This window comes from Cervus canadensis, chromosome 11 (genome assembly GCF_019320065.1).
Source record: "Cervus canadensis isolate Bull #8, Minnesota chromosome 11, ASM1932006v1, whole genome shotgun sequence".
Classification (NCBI taxonomy): Eukaryota; Metazoa; Chordata; class Mammalia; order Artiodactyla; family Cervidae; genus Cervus; species Cervus canadensis.
Window position 1 is genome coordinate 75,490,624 of NC_057396.1, and position 21,938 is coordinate 75,512,561.

Here is a 21,938-nt window from a genome sequence, read left to right on the forward strand (position 1 = left end):
GCTCGGTGTTATGTGGCAGCCTGGATGGGAGGGGAGTTTGGGGTAGAGTGGACACATGTGTGTGACGGCTGAGTCCCTCTGCTGTCCCCCTGAAACCAAGAGCATTGTAAACTGGTTCTACCCCAATACAAAATAAAAAGGTAAAAAAATACAAAGAATACTTGGTTTTACGGAGAGGTTTCCCCAGGGAAGAAGAAAGCTCAATGATTGGTGAATAGTTGTTTGTGCCAGGCCCTGTGTGGGCCCATTTTATCCTCATGGGCACCTTGATAACCAGCTGAGATGGGGATTGATGCCCCGTTTCACTTGGGAAAACGCAGGGTCAGCGGCTGTGTACCTTGCCTCGACATCGCACAGCTGCCCAAAGAGAGAAAAACTCAACGGCAGCGTGAACTCAGGTGTGCCCACACCACTCGAAATGCCATGACCCAGCTCCTCCTTATGACGTATGGAACTTAGGAAGAGCTGTGCTCGCTGTCTGCTGCTAGACGCATCATCAGAAAAAGCCAGTGCAATGAGTTGGTTGAGAACCAGGTCTCTGGAGCCAGACTGGCTGGATTCACAAGCTGGCTCTGCTTCTTATTTGCTGTGTGACCTTGGGCCAGTTTCTCTACCTCTCTGTGCCCCAGATTCCTAAGGGATAATCATAGTGCTCGTTTCAACTCGTTGTGAGAAGATTAAACGGACTGGTGTGTGTCAGTCACTTAAACGGTGCTGGTACAGGCTTCCCTCTCTTCAAGCATCAGTATTACCCAAGCTTTATGTTACGTCTACCATGTTATAACTCGGGGATAGAATGTTCCACCCGGGGTTAAGAAGGCAGCAGGCCAGGGCATCTCTTCTTTAGAGCAGCCTTCACATCTTTATTCCTCAGGCTGTAGATCAGAGGGTTCAGCATGGGGATGATGACTGTGTAGAAGACAGACACCACCTTGTTCTGCTCCGCGGAGGTGCGCGAGCTGGGCTGGGTGTACATGAAAGTGGCGGTGCTGTAGAAGAGGCAGATGAGGGCGAGGTGGGAGGTGCAGGTGGAGAGGGCTTTGCTCTGAGCGTCCAGGGAGTGCATCCTGCAGATGGTCACCAGGATGAAGCCATAGGAGACCAGGGTAAAGGTGATGGTACAGAGGAGAATCAGGGCAGCAGACGGGAAGATGACGGCCTCAGCCCGGGGCCTGTCTCTGCAGCAAGCTGGAGCACCGGGGGGATGTCACAGAAATAGTGGTTAATGACGTTGGGGCTGCAATAGGGCAGGCTGAAGACGTTCCCGGTCAGCAAAGCTGAACTGGCAACAGAAGCTGTGTAGGTGGCCGCCACCAGCTGGACACACAGACGTGGGGACAGGAGGCTGCCACAGAGCAGAGGGCGGCAGATGGCGGAGAAGCAGTCGTGGGCCATGACGGCCAGGATCAGACACTCGGCGGTGCCGTGGAGCATCATGAGGGCCATCTGGACCACGCAGCCTGCGAAGGAGACGGACTGGCTGGGGGCGAGCAAGCCCCCCAGCAGTCCCGGGGTGTTCGCGGTGGAGAAGGAGGAGTCTGTGATGGCGAGCACGCTCGGGAAGAAGTACATGGGCGTGTGGAGCTGCGGCTCCGCGTGGATCAGGCTGATCATGCCCAGGTTGCCCAGGAGGGTCGCCGAGTAGATGGGCAGGAACAGAGCCAAGAGGACGCCCCGGAGCCCCGCCCGCTCCGCGAGCCCCCGCAGGACGGAGCCGCTGACGTGGGTGCAGTTCTCGGCCGTGGCGCGCCTGTCAGGCCAGAGACGCCAAGTCAAGCCCCGCATGCAGCCTCGAGGCAGACGCGGGGTCCAGGCCTGACGTTCGCCTAATGCCCCTGGAGCGGGCGGCGCCGGCGGGACTGGGGCCGGACGCTGGCGTGGACTGAACACCTACTGTGTGTCACGTGCTAACTCATCTCCCAAACAGCTGTGGAAAGCGCACACATGCTCTCTCTTTTCGATATTATGCCCATTTAACTATGGACAACAGCCAAGACATGGGAGCAGCCTACACGCCCACCGACAGCGGAAGAGGTCACGAAGATGTGATACATGTGTACAATTACTACTCAGCCATGAAGGGAGTGAAATGCTGCCGTCTGCAGCAACGTGGATGGATCTAGAGATGATCATACTAAGTGAGATAAGTTCAGGAAGAGCAAGACAAATATCGCATGGTATCACATGTGGAACCTAAAGTATGATGCCAGTGAGCTGGTCCATGAACCGGAAACAGACTCACAGACACAGGGGCCGGACGTGCGGTTGCAAAGGGCTTCAGATGGGGGAGGGGTGGCTTGGGAGTTTGAGATTAGCAGATACAGATTACTGAATACAGTAGTATGTATACAAACCATGGTATGTATATAAAACTATGTGTATACAAACTATTACACAGAGAATGAATAAACAAGATCCCACTATATAGCACATGGCACTCTATTCAGTATCCTGTGATAAACCATGATGGAGAAGGATATGAAAAAGAATCTTTATATATGTCTAACTGAATCACTGCCGTATAGCTGAAATCAGTACATTATTAATCATCTGCACTTCAATGAAATAAATTTAAAAATATATACAACTTAAAAATATTATGCCCACTTATATTTACTGAGATTAGCAACTTGACCAAGGTAAGAAAGCGAGGACATAGGAAAGTGGGATTAGAACTCAGTGAAATGAATTGTCATCAGCCTATTACATAGCTTTAGTCACTTCCTGTCCCCAAATTTCCTGTTCCATGGGAAAGTGGCATCACTAATGAGTGTTGCGGGCCTGGTGTGTTGGCCCAGAGGGGGAATGCATGGCAGTACTAATCTGTAATTTATTTTGGGGCAAAGGTCCCTCAGGCCAGGGACGCAGGAGACCGGCCTAATGTCACTGGAGCACAGGGGACGCAGGAGAGCAGAGGTTTGTCCCCGTGTTACGGTCTGGACTGCCTCTGTCAGGAAGACTTGCTGAAGCCCTCACCCCTGGGACCTGTGAATGTGACCTGATTTGGAGATGGGGTCTTTGCGGGTGTGAGCAAGTTGAGTCATATTCGATTAGGGCGGGCCTTCAATCTACTGTGACTGGGGTCCTTAAGAGAAGAGAAAGTGGGGGCTCAGTGGTGAAGTGGGGGCTCAGTGGTGAAGAGTCCCCCTGCCAACACATGAGACACGACTTCATTCCCTGATCCGGGAGGACCCCACGTGCCGTTGAGTAACAGCCCATGTTACTCAGCAACTGGGAGCAGTTACTCCGCACCTGGGAGCCCACCGCAACAAGAAGACCCAGCACAGTCAAAAAAACCCACCAAGATTAAGAAGAGAATGTGGGGATACAGGGAAGAGAATGCCCTGTGAAGGATCAGACACAGGGAAGGCGGGCATGTGAAGACAGGCAGAGATTGGGGTGACGCTGCCACAAAAAAAAAGAGACTGGTGATGCGAAGAGCCGACTCGTTAGAAAAGACCCCGATGCTGGGAAAGATTGAGGGCAGGAGGAGAAGGGGACGACAGAGGAGGAGATGGCTGGATGGCATCACTGACTCGATGGACATGACTTTGAGTAAATTCTGGGAGTTGGTGATGGACAGGGAGGCCTGGCGTGCTGCAGATCATGCGGTCGCAAAGAGTCAGACGCAACTGAGCGACTGAACTGACTGCCCCAAGCCTAGAATGCCTAGAGCTTCCAGAAGTTGGAAGAGACAAAGAAGCACCCTTCCCTCGAGGCTTCCGAGGGAGCTCGGTTCTGCCAGCAGCTTCACGTTGGACGTGTAGCCTCTGGAACTACAAGGGAGCATATTTCTCTTGTGTGAGTCTGCACACTTTGTGGGACTTTGTTACAACAGCCCTTGGAGACTCACACTCCCTTCTGGGGACCCTCCTGGCTCTTGATGGAGGCTCCTGAGCCGTTGTCAGGAGCCTGGGGTTTCTGATCTATGTCTGCGACAGAGCTGAGACTCCAAGGGGAGAAAATGAAACGAAATAGAGCCAAGTCTGTTTTGTTATTTACTAGCAACTAAGAAAAAGATTGGAGAAGGCAATGGCAACCCACTCCAGTACTCTTGCCTGGAAATTCCCATGGATGGAGGAGTCTGGTAGGCTGCAGTCCATCGGGTCGCTAAGAGTCAGACACGACTGAGCGACTTCACTTTCACTTTTCACTTTATTGCACTGGAGAAGGAAATGGCAACCCACTCCAGTGTTCTTGCCTGGAGAATCCCAGGGACGGGGGAGCCTGGTGGGCTGCCGTCTATGGGGTCGCACAGAGTCGGACACGACTGAAGCGACTTAGCAGCGGCAGCAAGAAAAAGATTTGTCCAGGTTAATGGGCAGCTACAGTAAATATGAAAATTCCCTTTCGGCAAAGCCATAAGCAAAGAACAAACTGCTGCGCGTCAGCTATGAACAGCCGAAGGCAGCAGGCCGCGGCAGATCTGAAGCACCGGGGCCCGAGGCCGGGCAGGTTCTGAAGGCAGAACTGGAGGCCAGCTCTGTCCCCAGCGAGCACAGCTCAGCCTTCTCACTCCCACCTGCTCGACCTCCCCAGAGGGGCTCTCTCCGCTGGAGTCACGCTCCCAAGCACTTCCTTCTGGAGAACCCCGCTATCTAGATTTTCAGATTGCCACGGCTGCTTGCTGTTCTGAGGGGAAACCCTGGGGTGGGGTCCCGGCCAGGGTCTGCTCTCTCTGGCTGGGCGTCTGTTCGGTTAGTGGAGTGTCGGTTCTGGATTGGGGCCTGTGGCTTTTCAGTTGTTAAAACACATAATTCTGAACGGTCTGGATGGAACAAAGGAGGAGTAAGACAGTCTCTTTAGAGTGTCTCAGGATAACGAGAAGTAGGTGGTGTCTGTGTGTGTCTTAGCCACTCAGTCGTGTCCGACTCTGCGATCCCATGGACTGTAGCCCGCCAGACTTCTCTGTCCTTGGGATTCTCCAGGCAAGGATACTGGAGTGGGTTGCCCTTCCCTTCTCCAGAGGATCTTCCTGACCCAGGGATTGAACCCTGGTTTCCTGCATCACAGGCAGATTCTCTACCGTTTGAGCTACAGGGAAGTCTAAATCAGGTGGTGTCTAAATCAGAGCTACTAGCATGACTATGTGGTATCAGCATGTGGTGGCAACTCAGTCTCTTGCCGATAAGAAGAAGGGGACACTTCTTCTGCACTTATGATGTGTCCTTCCCTAAAGCGAGGACCCACTGGGTAACAGTCCTGACGCCCCCTTCTCCTAGAGGAGGACTTTTTCTGATCAGTGAGTTTGGGATAAGGCACTGGATGTGTCTAGCTCTGCGTGGCTCTCTCCTTTGCTTTACTAGAAGCACAGGTTTTCCTCTGCTCTGCTTCTCCGTAACGTAGATCTGAAAACTAGGTCATTGTCTGTCTGATTTTTAAGACCACTTACAAGGCTGAGTCATGTTCTGCAGCACCAGTTTTTTTTCAGTCCTGCAGGTGGTATTTTCCTCTCCGTCTGCCTTGCTTCTACCTCCTCTCTCTTAATTGGTTCAGAATTTGCAGAGAGGTGAGATGCTAGCTGTTGGGATGCTTCAAGACCTCAGAGAAAACAAGAGGGGAACAGGCAGGCATGCTCTGCCTGGCCTGTCTCTTCAAGGCGTCCATGAGCTGGGTCAGGACACCGATAGGGTTAAGGGGTGAGGTGGTGGAAACAGTGGGTGTGGTTGGACCTCAGAGGACCAGGGTTCACAGTGGCAAACTCCTGGATGAGACAGCCGGCTCCAGCGCCTCTGCTGAGATGCTCACGAGGGGCTGCCGCGGTGAGGAGAGTGTGTGAAGGAGACTGAAGTGTCCTGATGTGAAGGAAAGAGTAGGCTTGTCAAGGTCAGCAGAGGGGTGGCTCGTGAACGTGGAGGTCACTGAAGGAGGGAGAGTCCCTGAGAGTTTCTGCAGGTCTCCTGTTCCCACGGACACCTTCCAGGGTCATGGATGGGTCCCGGTTCTCTCTCTGACACCCCTGCTCTTTCCTCGGGCACAGGAATTGCTGTTTTGGGTTATCACTTTAAATGCTCAATAAGTGAAATTGAAGTCGCTCGGTCGTGTCCAACTCTTTGGGACCCCATGGACTGTAGCCCACCAGGCTCCTCCATCCATGGGATTCTCCAGGCAAGAGGACTGGAGTGGGTTGCCATATCCTTCTCCAGGGGATCTTCCCGACCCAGAGATGGAACCCGGGTCTCCCGCATTGCAGGCGGATTCTTTACTGTCTGAGCCAGCAGGGAAATCGAGGCACTGTGAACCAGTACACAGGTTCGCTTTTTAACAGGAGACATTCACTCACCAGTTCTGGTCATTTTTAACCATGAGGAATGCTGTTCAGCTTCTGGAGGACGGCCCTCGAGAGCCCCTAAGTGGAGAGCAGCTGTAGGCATTTAAGCAAGACAGCGACATGGTCAGACTAAGCTGTTAAAATGAATTCAAGGGAAATTAGACAGGAGGCAGGAGCTACATTTGGCAACTGGTCACAGTGGCCTTAGCTGAGATGATGTTGTCTTATTGACTCACAGATAATCTAATGCCTTTATTAGGACTGGAGATACAATGGAGATGAAGGTAGGGGAGATTTTTGCTCCCAGAGACAGAGGAAAGGTTAGGGAAAGGGTTGGGAGATGGGTTTATCCCTGCTTGCTCATTAATTAGATATGCGGGCTGAAGGAGAGTCAGGCGTGACATCCCGGGTCCTGGATCGAGTGATGGAGTGGACAACTGTGTCATTCACTCTAACAAATAATAGACTTGAGGAGGGATGTGTTGAGTTCCATTTTTAAAAAAAAAAATATTAATTTATTTGTTTGATCTTAGTTGTGGCATGTGGGATCTAGTTTTCCCTGACCAGGGATCGAACCCAGACCCCCTGCACTGGGAGGATGGACCCCCAGGGAAGTCCTGGTGAGATCCATTCTTGACAGAGAGAGCCCAGTACACAGATCTGGGAGACAGGGGGGTCTACCATTCTGAAGCTTGGGAGGAAGCTCTTTGTAGGAGACGGAGGCCTCAGAGTTGATGGACACGTTCGGTCATTCAGAACATGCCTATCGTGTGTGTGCTGAGCACAGAGTGGGGGTGGGGATCCAGTGGTCAGGGCAAACAGACGTGGTGCCCCTTCTGGAGCTCAGAGGGAGAGCCGGACACTAACAAAGTGGCCACACAGGTCACTGAGAGTTGCAGCTGGGGCAGTAACTCCAACACGGAGGTCCTCAGTGCTGCAAGCCTAACACGTGCGCTCAAGAAGACCAGGGAGCATTTTCCCCAGGAAGAGTTTTTTCACAGAAGAGTGGCACAGCCCACGCAAAGGCCCTGAGGTCTGAGCAAGCCTCGCGAGGCTGAGGAGCTGGAAGGGGCCAGTGCTGGCAGAGGGCGATGAGGTAGGGCGTGCAAGCCGAGACCGGCAGGCGGGCAGCGCCCTGGGACACTTAGTGAGAGCTTTCTGTCTGCCAGGCGCCACCCTAAACACCATTCATGTAGCTTAATCCTCCCAACAACCTGATCAGATGCACCATTGAAATCTCGGTTTTACATCTGAGGAAACCGTGAGACAGAGAAGTTAGGGGACTTGCCCAAAGGCTCAGCGACCAAGTGGCTGAAGTGTGGTTTGAATTCCGATGATCAGATTTAGAGCCTGCACTGTTATTATCTAGTACCCTAGATTATGTTAGGAATTTTTTTTTTTTTTTTTAATGTGGGATACCGTAAAAAATGGAGGAGGGAATGGCAACCCACTCCAATATTCTTGCCTGGAGAGTCCCATGGACAGAGGAGCCTGGCGGGCTACAGTCCACGGGGTCGCAAAGAGTCGGACAGGACTGAGAGACTAACACACATCACAAAGGAATTTTAACCAGGAAGGTGCCAGGGCCGCACCTGCTTTTTGATAAGATCACTCTAAATACAGTTGTGGAGGAGGGTCCGTAGACGGGGGAGACTTGTTGGGGGGATGTTGAAGTCATCTAGGAGGGACTCATCGCTTAAACTAGAGTGGCCGTAGCGGAGACGCTCAGAGCGAAGTGGGTCTGAGAGCGGCTCAGCTGTCAGCGTGTCAGGATGTGGTGACGGGCTGAAGAGCCGCGTGAGGAGGAGAGCATGTCAGGGCGAACTCCCAGGTCTCTGGTGTGCAAAGTAAAGCTGGTAGTTGAAGCCGAAAGAGGTTAGGGTGTGAGCTGTAAAAGCCAGGAGACCCCAGGGCACTGCCCTGAGGAAGTTAATTTCAACCTTACGGCTCACTGCTTCTGAGCTCCAGTTTCTGCCCGTTCACCTAAGTGTTCAGGCAGGTGGTAGGATTGGAATAGTGTGAGCAGGTTCATGAAGAAGGGAGAATCAAGGAAGCCAAGCCCTCACTGGAATTAGGACTCCGTCTCTCAGCCTACTTACCTGTGGTGCAACGGAGGCCGTCCATCCATGAGCCTGATTTTTGCAGACCTCTTGGGGGTGTTCGTCTCCCCTTTTCATTAATGGCCTCTGACCAGCTTTCTCAAGAGAACTTCTCGAGTTGTAGCAAAGCTTTGGGACTCCTTATTGCTGGGAAGGCCGTTGTCTTAAGTTTCATCTGACTTTTTCCATCCTGACCCCTGGACTTTAGAAATGTGCCAGGGGGAATCTGTGACTCGTTCTCCCAGGAGCAGACCTAAACTGCAGGTGGTCCCCGAGGGATGCTGGAGAGTCTTAGGGAGGGTTGTCTGGGAACCGCCGAGGAGCAGGGATTCTCCATCAAATGCCAGGATGGTTGGTCTTCACTGACAGCGTCCACCCATGGTGAGCCTCTCTTCGCAGGTTACTGAGACTCAGAAAGCCAAGATGTTCACAGGGACACAGTCAGCATAATCCTCAGGTCTCACGGGAAGTGACGGAAACTGACAATGACATCCACGTGTGAACTCTTTGATTGTGGAGCTGTGGCTTCCCCAGTCGTATTTCCTCTGATCTTCAGAACATCTCTGGGAAAAAAGCATGTGTATTGTATTTGCCATAAATATACAGCTGGGCTTCCCAGGTGGCTCAGTGGTAAAGAATCCTCCAGCCAAGCAGGAGATGTGGGTTCAATTCCTGGGCTGGGAAGATCCCCTGGAGAAAGACATGGCAACCCACTGAAGTATTCTTGCCTGGGAAGTCCCATGGACGGCGGAGCCTGGTGGGCTGCAGTCCCTAGGTAGCAAAGAGAAGGATGTGACTTAGCGACTGAACTATGGCAACAACAAATAAATATACAACGATGGGATTATACCATCATTGCTTTATTCACTTAACGATATTCAAAATACATCTCTCCATCAAAAAAAGAAAAACAAAACGTAATTCTTCCCACGTACAAAATAACTCTAATGTCTTTGTAGAAATAATACATGCTAGTTGTAAAAAAATGTAAGCAACACAGAAAAGAACCAAGTAGAAAGCAGAACATCATCTAAAACCCCACCACCACAAAAAAATGGGCATTGGTGAGTGTTCCTGAATAAATGTCTTAATGCACTCATGACCATAATTTTCCATAAACAGAATTATACCATTCAAGCTATCCTGTCATTTACTTTCTCACTCATGCCATGGACATTTCCCCATATCAATCAATAAGCAATAATCTACAAAATTGTATTTAATCACCACATTTTTTTTTCTTGCTGTGTATGTGGGTCCTCATTTACTTAACTGGCCCCCTGGGTTGACAATAAGGTATTTGCAACTTTTCACTGTTATAAATAACTTTGACAGACACCCCTAGGTGTGGACCCTGAACAGCCAAGTCTCGGGAGAACAAGGTGTAGAGAGCCTGATTTTCACAGGCCAGGAAGGAAGACGTTGGCTCATTCCTTGGGGACCTTGGCAACTTGGGTTTCCACAATCCCAGGGGACATCTCCGCACACACCAAGGGCCTCGTTAGGTAAATGACTTGTTTGGATAGGAGAGATTCAGTCCCTAGAGTACTGACCTGGAAGAGAGTCTCAGCAGATGAGTGGCGGGATGGCCCACGTTTCCTGCAGGTAAGAGGAGGTTTATTCGTGTGGGAGAGACCTGCTGAATCTCACCAGCAGAAGTGAAATGGGGCCGAGTCCTCTGCCCTTCGGGTTGCGTCCCACCTGCACAAGGCGTCTGACACGTCTTCCGGTGAACCCGCCTCGTGCTGCTGGCCTCTCCCCAGGAGTGCCGCGTCTTCCTCGTTGTGTTAGATTTTGTCATGATGCCTAAGCATCAGGGCTCCTCCATGGGGCTCTTGGAAAAAAATTATTCCCACGGCATGTGGGACCTTAGTTCCCTGACCAGGGGTTGAACCCAAGCCCCCTGTGCTGCAGTTCAGTTCAGTTCAGTCGCTCAGTCGTGTCCGACTCTTTGCGACCCCATGGACCACAGCACGCCAGGCCTCCCTGTCCATCGCCAACTCCCGGAGTTTACTCAAACTCATGTCCATCAAGTTGGTGATGCCATCCAGTCATCTCATCCTCTGTCGTCCCCTTGTCCTCCTGCCCTCAGTCTTTCCCAGCATCAGGGTCTTTTCCAATGAGTCAACTATTCCCATGAGGTGGCCAAAGTATTGGAGTTTCAGCTTCAGCATCAGTCCTTCCAATGAACACCCAGGACTGATCTCCTTTAGGATGGACTGGTTGGATCTCCTTGCTGTCCAAGGGACTCTCAAGAGTCTTCTCCAACACCACAGTTCAAAAGCATCAATTTTTCAGCACTCAGCTTTCCTCACAGCCCAACTCTCACATCCATACATGGCCACTGGAAAAACCATAGCCTTGACTAGATGGACCTTTGTTGGCAAAGTAATGTCTCTGTTTTTTAATGTGTTGTCTAGTTTTGTCATAATTTTTTTTCTAAGGAGCAAGTGTCTTTTAATTTCATGGCTGCAGTCACCATGGTGGAGTCTTAACCACTGGACCACCAGGGAAGTTCTGGATAAAGATTCTTGTTTGGGAGGAGGGGACTGCTCTGGGTCTTTGTCAAAGCCCAAGAGCATGGACTCTGGAGCATGGGCTCTCGAGTGAGGGCTTAGTATTTGTGGGCCAGGGGCCTAGCTTCCCCAAGGCACGTGGGACCCTCCCAGACCGGGAATTAAACCCATGTCTTCTGCATTGGCAGGTGGATTTCTAACGGCTGGACCACCAGGGAAGTCCCTGGATAAAATTTTTATCCACTCTCATATATGTATATGTATGGCTGAGTCCCACTGCTCTCCACTCAAAGCTATTACAACATTATTAATTGACTATAGTCCCCCCAAAAGGAGAGAATTTATATCCATTTTCTTCCCTCGTTTCAATTAAGCTTGGCCACATCACTGGGTTTGGTCCTGGGGGTGTGAATGGAGGTGATCTGTGCCCTGTCTGAGCACAGATGCCTCAGAAGCCACCCGTGTCCTCCACGTCCCCTCTTTCCCTCTGCTGTGACACCAGCCATGTCCAGACATGGGGATTTCTCTTACGTTCACCCAAGTCTTGGAATAAAAAGTAGCAGGCTCACTACTGACTCATGATAGACGTGAACAAGAGTGAGAAATACACTTTCTGCTGTTGTGAGCCAACGAGATTTGGACATTTGTCTTTTAATATGGTAAAGAATCTGCCAGCAATTCGGGAGAACTGGGTTTGATTCCTGGGTTGGGAAGATCACCTGGAGAAGGGAAAGGCTACCCACTCCAGTATTCTGGTCTGGAGAATTCCATGGACATGGGGTCGCAAAGAGTCGGACACGACTGAGCGACTTTCACTTTCACTTCCTGTCACCATGGCAGCCTCCTTTTCATACGGTCACAGCTTTCTCTTGGCCGTGACTCTGCTTCTCTCTCCTCTGTCCTGTCTCAGATGGTCCATGCTTCTCAGGCTTCACCTTCCTGTCTCCTCTGAGAAGCCTTTCATTCACACTGACTGAGCCTGCATCTAGTCGATTGACCTAAGGCAATTTTTAAAACTGTTTTGGCTTTTATTTAAAAACACTTTTTTGTTTGTTTTCTGTTTTCAAATTCTGTTCCTACATTTGTGTTTAACGTCTAAATAATTTATTTGTTGTGGTTTTTGGCTGTGCCGGTCTCCGCTGCTGCGTGGGCTACTCTCTGGCTGTGGTCAGAGGCCGTCTCAGAGCCGGGCCTTCCCCTGTTGCGGAGCGCCGTCTCCGGGGCCTGCGGGCTCCAGCAGTTGCGGCATGGCTCTGAGCTCAGTAGTTGAGGCCCATGGGCTTAGCTGCTCTGTGGCCCGTGGGATCTTCCCGGCCCTGAGATTGAACCCATGTCTCCTGCGTTGGCAGGAGATTATACACCACTGAGCCTCCAGGGAAGCCCCCTAAAAACACTTTTTTATTGCGATATAATTGACATCTAATATTATGTTAGTTTTATGTAGACAATATAATGATTTGATATTTACATATGCTGAGAAATGATCACCACAGCAAGTCTAGTTAACATCCATCACCATACATAGTTACAATTTTTTCTTCTAGTGAAGAGATATTTTAAGATCTACTCGCTTAGCAACTTTCAAATATACAGTATTATTAAGTATAGTGACCACACTGTACAGTACATCCCCATGACTTATTTGTGTCAATACATTTTTTAAAATATGAGAAGGCTGTAGTTGTTAGCAGTAGGTTCCGTACAACCCCATTCTTTCAAGCCTGATTGACAAGTGATATGAGCTCTTCCACAGCTGAAGCTGTCTCTTTATTATCTATCTCTGCTCACTTTGTGGGCTGAGGTGGGAGCATTAGACCACAGGCTTCATGTCAGCGGTGGGAGGAAGGGAGGTGAGGTTCTGTTTCCATGGGAATGGAACAGCATCTCATGGTAGCTTTAAAAAAATAAATGAAACTTGAGCTTGGAGATCAACTGTACTCACAAAGTCTATCTATGGGTCTGCGTCTTCCTATGGAGACATAACTGAGCTCATTGTTCTTGGAAATTCAGGTCTCAGAAGAGATGATTATAAACCAATAAATAACTTCACTGCGTGCTTTATGAAATTCCTGCTGGCCAATTTTTCTGTACAAATAGTTTGCACCTCTAGGCAAACATCTTTCTTGTTAAGACAATAGATCACTCTTTTGGATAAACAATTTTCTCAACGAACAGCAGTTTACTCATTAAGATTTGTTTTTAGGCCCTTCCTCTCTTGTATCTATCAACCCTAAACTATAATGTCACAAACTTTTTCCAGTCCTGATCTGCTCCCTGATTTAGAAAATCCACCTTAAACCACTTGAAGCCTGACCTCCAAATTCTTTAAATGTTGTTGTTCAGTTGCTAAGTCGTGTCTGACTCTTTGTGACCCCACGCGCTGCAGCGCGCCAGGCTTCCCTGTCCTTCACCATCTCCTGGAGCTTGCTCAGATCTGTGTCTCTTGAGTTGGTGATGCCATCCAACCATCTCATCGTCTGTCATCCCCTTTTCCTCCTTTTGAGAACCACTAATGGCAAAAAAAAGAAGGAAAGAAAGTGAAGAGGAACTAAAGAGCCTCTTGATGAGGGTGAAAGAAGAGAGTGAAAAAATGGGCTTAAAACTCAACATTCAAAAAACTAAGATCATGGCATCTGGTCCCATCACTTCATGGCAAATAGATGGGGAAACAGTGGAAACAGTGGCTGACTTTATTTTTGGGGGCTCCAAAATCACTGTAGCCATGAAATTAGAAGACGCTTGCTCCTTGGAAGGAAAGTTATGACCAACCTAGACAGTGTATTAAAGAACAGAGGCATCACTTTATTGACAAAGGTCTATATAGTCAAAGTTATCATTTTTCCACTAGTCATGTATGGATGTGAGAGTTGGACCATAAAGAAGGCTGAGTGTCAAAGAAATGATGCTTTCGAATTATGGTGATGGAGAAGACTCTTGAGAGTCCCTTGGACTGCAAGGAGATCAAACCAATCAAACCTAAAGAAAATAAAAACTGAACACTCATTGGAAGGACTGATGCTGAAGCTCCAATACTTTGGCCACCTGATTCCAAGAGCTGACTCATTGGAAAAGACCCTGATGCTGGGAAAGATTGAGGGCAGGAGGAGAAGGGGACGACAGGGGATGAGATGGTTAAGTAGCATCACTGACTCATGGACGTGTATCTGAGCAAAGTCCAGGAGATGGTGAAGGACAGGGGAGCCCGGCATACCGTAGTCTGTGGGTCACAAAGAGCTGGAATCACCTTAGTGACGGAACAACAACAACGTTGAGAGATACTAAGATTCTGTATTCTCTCTTAGTTTGGTTGAGGAACAGGTTTTCTGGTGGCCTGTCAAAGGAAGACAATCTGCTCTTTATCCAGGGCTACTTGGGGCCATTTTGGTTCCTGTTTTGGCCACCTGATAACTGAGAAGACAAACAGAGTTACGTCACACGTAAGGGAGTTTGCTCAATCAGTTTTATGAGTATATAGGTTCATTGCTCCTGCCAAGAGGGGTCAGATTTCATGTGACTGTCAGGACTGGAAGCAACCTTACATGGGTCATATTCTTTAATTCCTCCTTTTGCATAAAGGCTTCCCCTTGTGACTCAGCTGGTGAAGAATCCGCCTGCAATGCGGGAGACCTGGGTTTGATCCCTGGGTTGGGAAGATCTCATGGAGAAGGGACAGGCTACCCTCTCCAGTATTCTGGCCTGGAGAATTCCATGGACAGTCCATGGGGTCGCAAAGAGTCAGACACGACTGAGTGACTTTCACTTTCACTTTCATTCTGACCGGTGTGAGGTGATATCTCATTGTGGTTTCAATTTGCATTTCTCTAATAATTACTAATATTGAGCATCTTTTATGTGTTTATTAGCCATCTGTATGTCTTCTTTGCAGAAATGTCTGCTTAGGTCTTCTGCCCACTTTTTGATAGGGTTGTTTGTTTTTCTGGTATTGAGTTATATGAGCTTCCAAGCCCCTTGTTTTGATCCTATCAGTGAATCACTACTTGTCCACTCTTGAAACCAGTCTGGACTTGCCTTGGAACAAAAAGTGGCTGCATTGTTTGCTGTGACTCACAAAGAAACTATGCTAGCATTAAGATGAAACGCAGAAAGGGCATGATGGAGTGGTAAATGACTTAGGAGACGAGCTTTCTTTCGTGGCCAAAGGAATGGGGTCAAAGCAGTGGCACCAAGGGCCTTCCTTCCCCTTCTTACCCATTTTTTTTTTTTCCTCTTCCAAGTGGCTCTTCAGGTGGGCTGTGGGAACTGAAAACTCCTGATAGGAGTCAAGGCTCTATGGGATTATTAGAAAAACTGGGTCCTGGGGGAAATATGTGAGAAGCTCTTTGGATATTTTGTTGGAAGCAGTAGAAATGTAAATTTCTATAATTTTCTGCAAAAATCCAAGGAGGTTTAGGCCTCAGAGTAGAGCATGGACTTTGGAATCAGCTGGACTTGGGTTTGCCTTTATGAACTCTATTTGACCTTAGATTTTTTGGACTCTCAGTCTTCTCATATGTGAAATAGGTCTAGCCTACTCATGGAGTTGCTTTGAGGCTTAAATGAAATAGTGTGTACGAGGTGCCTCCCAGAATACCTGGCACATAATATATGCTCAATAAATATTAGCTATTAATTATCATTATTGGGCAAATTCCTTCTTCAGGCATCAGGAGTGTTTCATGAAAGTCCTGAGCCTTATAGAGTAGCAACAACTGGTCTTCTTTTTATCTTCTGCCATCTACAAGTTGCAAATCCAAAGAGGAAGAGGTGAAATATATATAAATCCATAAACCTTAATTAATATGCCCCGATTAAGTACCTTGCACTGTGCTAAGTTCAGTGGAGCATGAGAGGAAATATGAGCTTCGGTTCCTGCTTCAGAGAGCCTGCAGTTTATTTGGGGAAGCCAGAGACAGTCAGATCACAACGGTGAGCGGAGGGTGTAGGAATGTAACTCCATAGGAATCATTCAGCTCTGTCCCAGGGACAAATGTGCTCATGTCTGTCTGCTGTCCTGGGGGCAGAGAGCTCATGAACAAACAGGGGCTGGGGAGGAAACGGGTGCTGAAATAGAGTACTTGTCACCGCAGCCTTTGAAGTGCTGTCTTTGGCCACTGCCTTTAATTGGGGGCAGGAGAGATGTGGAGGATAGGTGAAGGTCAAGTGCCAGAATATGACAGGCCAGGTCTTTCAAAGAAGCTTGCATGCGTGCGAGCTAAGTTCTTCAGTCGTGTCCAGCTCTTTGTGACCCCAAGGACTGTCGCCCACCAGGCTCCTCCGTCCATGGGGTTCTCCAGGCAAGAATACTGGACTGGGCTGCCATGCCTCCTCCAGGGGATCTTCCCAACCAGGGGTCAAACATGCATCTCCTGTGTCTCCTGAATTGGCAAGCGAGTTCTTTATCACTTGGGAAGCCCTCAAAGAAGCTTAACTCCAAACACATTTTGTATATAAGCAGGAGTCTAGAGGGATCAGAAATACCCCTTTACTCTGAGTCTGGCTCCTCACAAACTAGCTTTGACTTCCAATGGCCTTGAGGACAAGAAATCTGACATATGTCTTGCCCCCAAGGGCACTAGCTATTGGTCTAAGTTCATGTATGACCCCGATTTCACTCTCTTCACTTGACCTGGGTTTTGAAAAATCTTATCCTTCTTCTCTTGGTATTTGGCCCTTGGCTTATCCTTGGCTTAGGGTTCCTCTGCTCTCCAGGTTCTGATTACTTGTCCTGGCTCTGTCCTGCTGGAGGGTTTAACCCATTGTTTTGAGACTTGAGTTTTGCTTTGGGCTTTCAGGGAATGCATCCTTCTGAACGTGACTAGGATGATGGTGACAGCGAAGCAAGCAGAGGAAGAGGATGGTCTCAGCCTTGGCAATGTCGGCACAGGCGAGCTGGAGGTTGGGCAGAGAGCCAGAGGCCACAGACGTGCTGATTAACAATGCTGGGCCCACAGAAGGGTGAAAGGAAGAGGTCATCTTGCACAGCTGCATCTTGGTAGCAGCAGCGCATGCCCTTTTAATGCCCAGAGTGCATAATCCAAAAGAAGTGGGGAAACTGGTCTCCAGGGATCATCTACTACAAAACACTCTATCTGCAAAGCTTTTTGTCATGTATTTAATCTTTACACAACGGTCTTGTTTACAGATCATGCTAGATTGTACGTGGCAAAACCAGACTCGGACACCAGTCCTGTGTTGATTCCATAACCCCTGTAACTTCTGTTTCATGTTATGCTCCTCCAAATCTACAGTTTTCTGTCTCAACATGTCTGGTTCATGGGAAAAGAGAAAGACAGAAATTTGGGAGAGTGACTGGGTGGCCAAGGAGGTCGATTCATCACCCAGTAGGTCCAGGTTGCCTGTGATTTCTCAGGGACAGCTGGGCCCAGGAAAAGCAAACGGGCTGGCATGGTAGAGTGAGGGGCTTAGACAGGCTGGACACCTAAGTGTTCCCCACCCCGGGAGTCTCTTCTCGTGGACAGCTGTGGTTATGTGGTGGTGGTCCCCGCCACCCTTGTTATTGTGATTTGTGACTTCACTAAACTTTCTCCCCTGGATAGAAATAATAATGAGGATAAACTTGTAGAATAACACAGGTGAGAGAAGTTATTCAGTGTGAGGATGACTAATAACAACAGCTAATGTGTGCTGAACGCTCAGTAAGGGCCTGGTGCTGTTCTGAGCTCTTTACAGACATTAAATCTCCTTTCATCTTCACAGATAACCTCACGAGGCAGTTAATATTGACAGACTCATTTTGCAGGCCAAGAGACCAAGGTCATAGAGCTTCGTGCGACAGAGCTGGGATCCAGTCCTGGGTCTGGCTGTCTTCAAAGTCCTCCTCTGAACCTCAAGAAGACACTGCCTCCCTAAGGAACAGTCAGAGTGAGACTGGATCAGACTTCACAGCCTCATAGGGACCAAGCTTGACGGAGGCACCGCAGAGGACCCCACGAGGTCTGGGGACTCAAGGCAGAATAATTCAAGCATGATTTGTTAAGGGTTATTTTGGTTATCTGTTGCTATATAAGAAAACTCCCTACCATGTAGCATCTTACAAATATGATGATCTGGTCTTTCTCACAGTTCCGGGGGTTAGGAGCTTGGGGCACATTGCTCTTCCCCCTCTCCTGGTATAGACGGAGGTCACTGCCTCAGCCGCATGAAGCCGGCAGCTGCGCTGTCCTGCCAGGCCCCGGCCTGACCCAGTGTCGGGGGCTCAGAGCCTTCCCGTGGGGCGCTGGCCCACAGCATGGTGGCCGCAGGGCGGGCTTCTGAGACGGAGGACCTGGAAAGCAGCCGCCCTCCTCGGGGCTGGGCTTGGACTGGCCCACGGTCACCCCTGCTGTTTGTTATCGGTCAAAGCAAGGCACATGGGGAGCCGTCCAGTAAAACATATGCTGCTGAGATGTCCCTGGAGGTCCAGCGGCTGAGACTCTGCACTTCCAAGGCAGGCAGCACGGGTTCGATCCTCAGTCAGGGAACTAAGATCCTGCCTGCCTCACGGTGCCGCCAAAAAATAAAACAATCCACACCTGGTAATTTCAGATAAGCAATCAATTTTGGTTTGTGTCCCATGCAATACTGCAACATAATTAATCTGAAAAATTATTCATTGTTTATCCAAAATTCAATCTTAAGTGGGCATCTGTATTTTTTTTTTATGTGTGTGTGTAATAAAGTTTTATTAAAGTATAGAGGAGATAGAGAAAGCTTCTGACATAGGCATCAGAAGGGGGCAAAAGAGTACCCCCTTTGCTAGTGTTAGCAATGGAGTTATATACTCTCCAATGAATCCAAAGAATGTCTGGAGGTTGTAAAGACCTCACCAGACCCACTCCCATAATTTACATTTTAAGATAACAGAGTTGGCCAGAAGGTTTAATCCAAAAATCGTCCTCAGGCAGGATACATCCTTGTAAAGACCAGACCTACTCCCATAATTTATGTTTTAAGATAACAGAATTAGCCAGAGGGTTTAATCCAAAGACTGTCCTCAGGCAGGATACATTATTGTTATATAATCCTAAGGAATGTAGAGGAAAAAAAGTAAAAAAAGTTTGTCCTTTCTTCCTCCTTGAATATCCCAGACCTCTCTCTCCTTGGGGACCCCTAGACTTCTTATCAACCTGCCTAGGAAATGACTCTCATTCCCCCCTTTTCTTTTAGGAGAATTATGTTGCCTAGGGAAAAGGGGCATCGTTCTCATTCCATAACTGCTTCCTAGCTGACAAGGGGCGTTGTCCCTAAATTGGTGAGGCAAATATTCTCCTAATCCTCATAGTGAGGATGTCTGATCCAGGGGCCCCAAGTAATAGTTGGAGGAGGCTGTGGCACTCATAGGAGCTCGGACAACTATTTGTAAATTAAAAGCTTTTAGACTGTTAGAAAACCCCATTATACAGTTACAGACGTAAGGCAAAATAGTCATTAAACCAAGTTAAAATCAAAATGAAAAGTCACATTATGTCCATAGTTACATCAGTCCATCTTAAGGTTGTTAGATATCATCAGTTTAAGAAGAGGCATCACATGCGATTGTTGAAGGTATTTGCAGACTTGGAGAAAGTCCTTTCCTTGAAGTGGAGATGTCCACCATGGGATGCCTTCCACTGATGAAGAGGGGAGTGCTCGGCAGACACAGCAGTTAGACCGATTGTGGAATGCAGCATAGGAGTGAGCCCAGGACAGGAAGGCATTGTCTTGAGGATCAAACGGCAGACTCAGGATTTCTGGAGTCAGCAGAAGTAGGCTCACATAGATTGTCAGGCCCGTCTTGTCCTGAAGGATCCCGGACGAGCCCCCAAGATGAAAGGTTGTTGCTGAACGATAAGACGCGGGATTCTTGGCCTCCGGAGGAGAGAAGACGAATTCAATCCGGGGCCAGAGACGAGGCTGGATCGCTCAGAGCTTTTGTGCAATAAAGTTTTATTAAAGTATAAAGGAGATAGAGAAAGCTTCTGACATAGGCATCAGAAGGGGGCAAAAGAGTACCCCCGGCATCTGTATTCTTATCTGCTCAATCTGGCAATCCTAGTCACAAGGCTAGAGCAGATTCCATGGGACACAGACCTCCCCTGAGCCCAGGCTTGATGGGAGGAGGGCCCGGACTTTCAGAGAAGGAAGGAGCTAACAGTCTCCATCCTGGGAGACTCTTCGCTTTATGTGTCCACAAAATGCTTCCTAAATAGTGCAGACAATGTAGTGGCTGGACATTCCCAGTCTGTTTCAATCTTGATTCTGCTGCTTTTTAGTGTGTGACCTCAGGCAGGTTATTTCACCCTTCCGAGACTCAGTTTTCTAATCTTAAGAATGGGTCTATTAGGAGTTTGTGCCTCATGAAGGTTGTTGGTAGAATTTTATGAGGAAATGGAAACAAAGCGCTGCATGGACAGAAGGTGTTTGATAAATGTCAGCAGTAATTAAGGCAGGATTTTAAGTGAAGCTCTGGGTAACGTTTCACTCCTCCAGGGTCAGCGATCAAAGGGCAAAGGGGCCCCCGCTTTCACCCTTCGCCGTCTCCTGGAGGACCGCACCCACGTGGAGCACGGTTTTGTTTTATTTAACTTTTCACTTTGGCCGCGCTGGGTCATCGCTGCAGCAGGCGGGCGCTCTGGTTGCAGGGTGCGGACTTAGTCGCCTGTGGCGTGTGGGATCTTAGTCCCCCAACCAGGGATCGAACCTGTGTCCCCTGGATGGGAAGGCAGATTTTTAACCCCTGGACCCCCAGGGAAGTCCCTCCAGCACTGTCTCCAATACCGTCCTTGTATTGGAGTGGCCAGCGGATCTGGTTCTTCCCCAGCTTTGCTGTAGACACAACACACACGTGTGATGCAGGTATGTTAGAAGATGCCTCCACGTCAGGGAATACTTTCACGGCTTTGTTACTTTCCCAGCCTTGGGTTCTGAGCTTCATGTAGTGCAGAGGATGGGCCGCAGGAGAAACATAAAGGGAAAATGGCAGAGTTTACCATGAAGCAAATATTGGGTTGCAGAAGTGAAGGCTGAGAAATTGGGCCTTTGAGGAAAAGTACTAGCAGGATCCCTCCAACCTGAGCTTTGGATAAGAGGACGGAATCTCCAGGCTCCCTGAAATGCGGGCGCCTCTGGAGCTTGAGAAAGAATGCGGACCAGCTCACTGCATTCTGGAGGGGATGCTTTGGCCCCCGTCACATCTGCCAGCGGCCCTCAGCCCCACAGCAGATGGGCGATCAATGAGCTGGAGCCGCTGATCTCGGGCAGACGCAGCTCATGTTGAGTTGGATTTAGCCGTGGGCTGCGGTGGTCACCCTGAGTGACCGCTCTGGCTTCCCCAGGAATCCCACTGTGAGCTCCCGGGGACAGAGCGGCCAGGATGGCCTCCCACATCGGGGTGAACGTCTGAGCCCAACTCCTGTGCTGGCAGTCAGAAGGGGACAGAGGCATGAAGACAGAGAGGTCGGAGGGGAACTGATGAGAAATTTGAAGGATCCCATCCCGCCTTCCGGTCCTCAGGTCTGTCTCTGGCCTTCCTTGAGCACGACTTAAGAGCCTGCCAGTCTTGCTCACATCATTTGTTCTACCGTCGGCTTTGTAAATTCCGCGATTGGGTCATTTTTACAAAGAGTGGCTGTTTTGAGAGTAGAACAGCACACTGCCTGCTGGATGCAATAGTGACCCCCGAGGGAAGCCACACCATTCAAGCCTGAGGTCCTGCTGCGAATGCAGCGTTTATGGGGCATAGGGCTTTCTGGGCGATACTGATTCTGGAGGGCTGGCCTTGAAACCTCAGCCGCTCACATGATCAGACATCATAGTTGACGCGCATCTCGGAGTAGGAGAATGGGGTCTGAGGTTGACCGGTCCCCCTCCATGGGGCAAAGTCAGCTTTATAGGGCTTATCCACACCCTGACTGTGAGTCAGCCTCTTGCTGTCGCTGTTAGTTGCTAAGTCACGTCTGACTCTTTGGGACCTCGTGGGCTGTAGCCTGCTGGGCCCCGCTGTCCTGGAGTTTGCTCAGATTCAGGTCCACTGAGTCAGTGATGCTGTCCAACCATCTCATCCTCTGCCGCTCC

At 49.3% G+C, this 21,938-nt stretch overlaps 1 protein-coding gene across 1 annotated transcript; it reads right to left on the reverse strand.

Annotated features, from left to right (window-relative positions):
- Positions 1-811: 811 nt before the first annotated feature.
- On the reverse strand, positions 812-21,251 carry LOC122449374 (olfactory receptor 477-like). Its single transcript, XM_043480884.1, has 3 exons — positions 21,082-21,251; positions 1,184-1,750; positions 812-1,103 (listed from the first exon to the last, which is right to left on the reverse strand). The coding sequence occupies exons 1-3, from the start codon at positions 21,249-21,251 to the stop codon at positions 812-814; spliced, it is 1,029 nt and encodes a 342-aa protein (XP_043336819.1).
- Between the last annotated feature and the right edge of the window lie 687 nt (positions 21,252-21,938).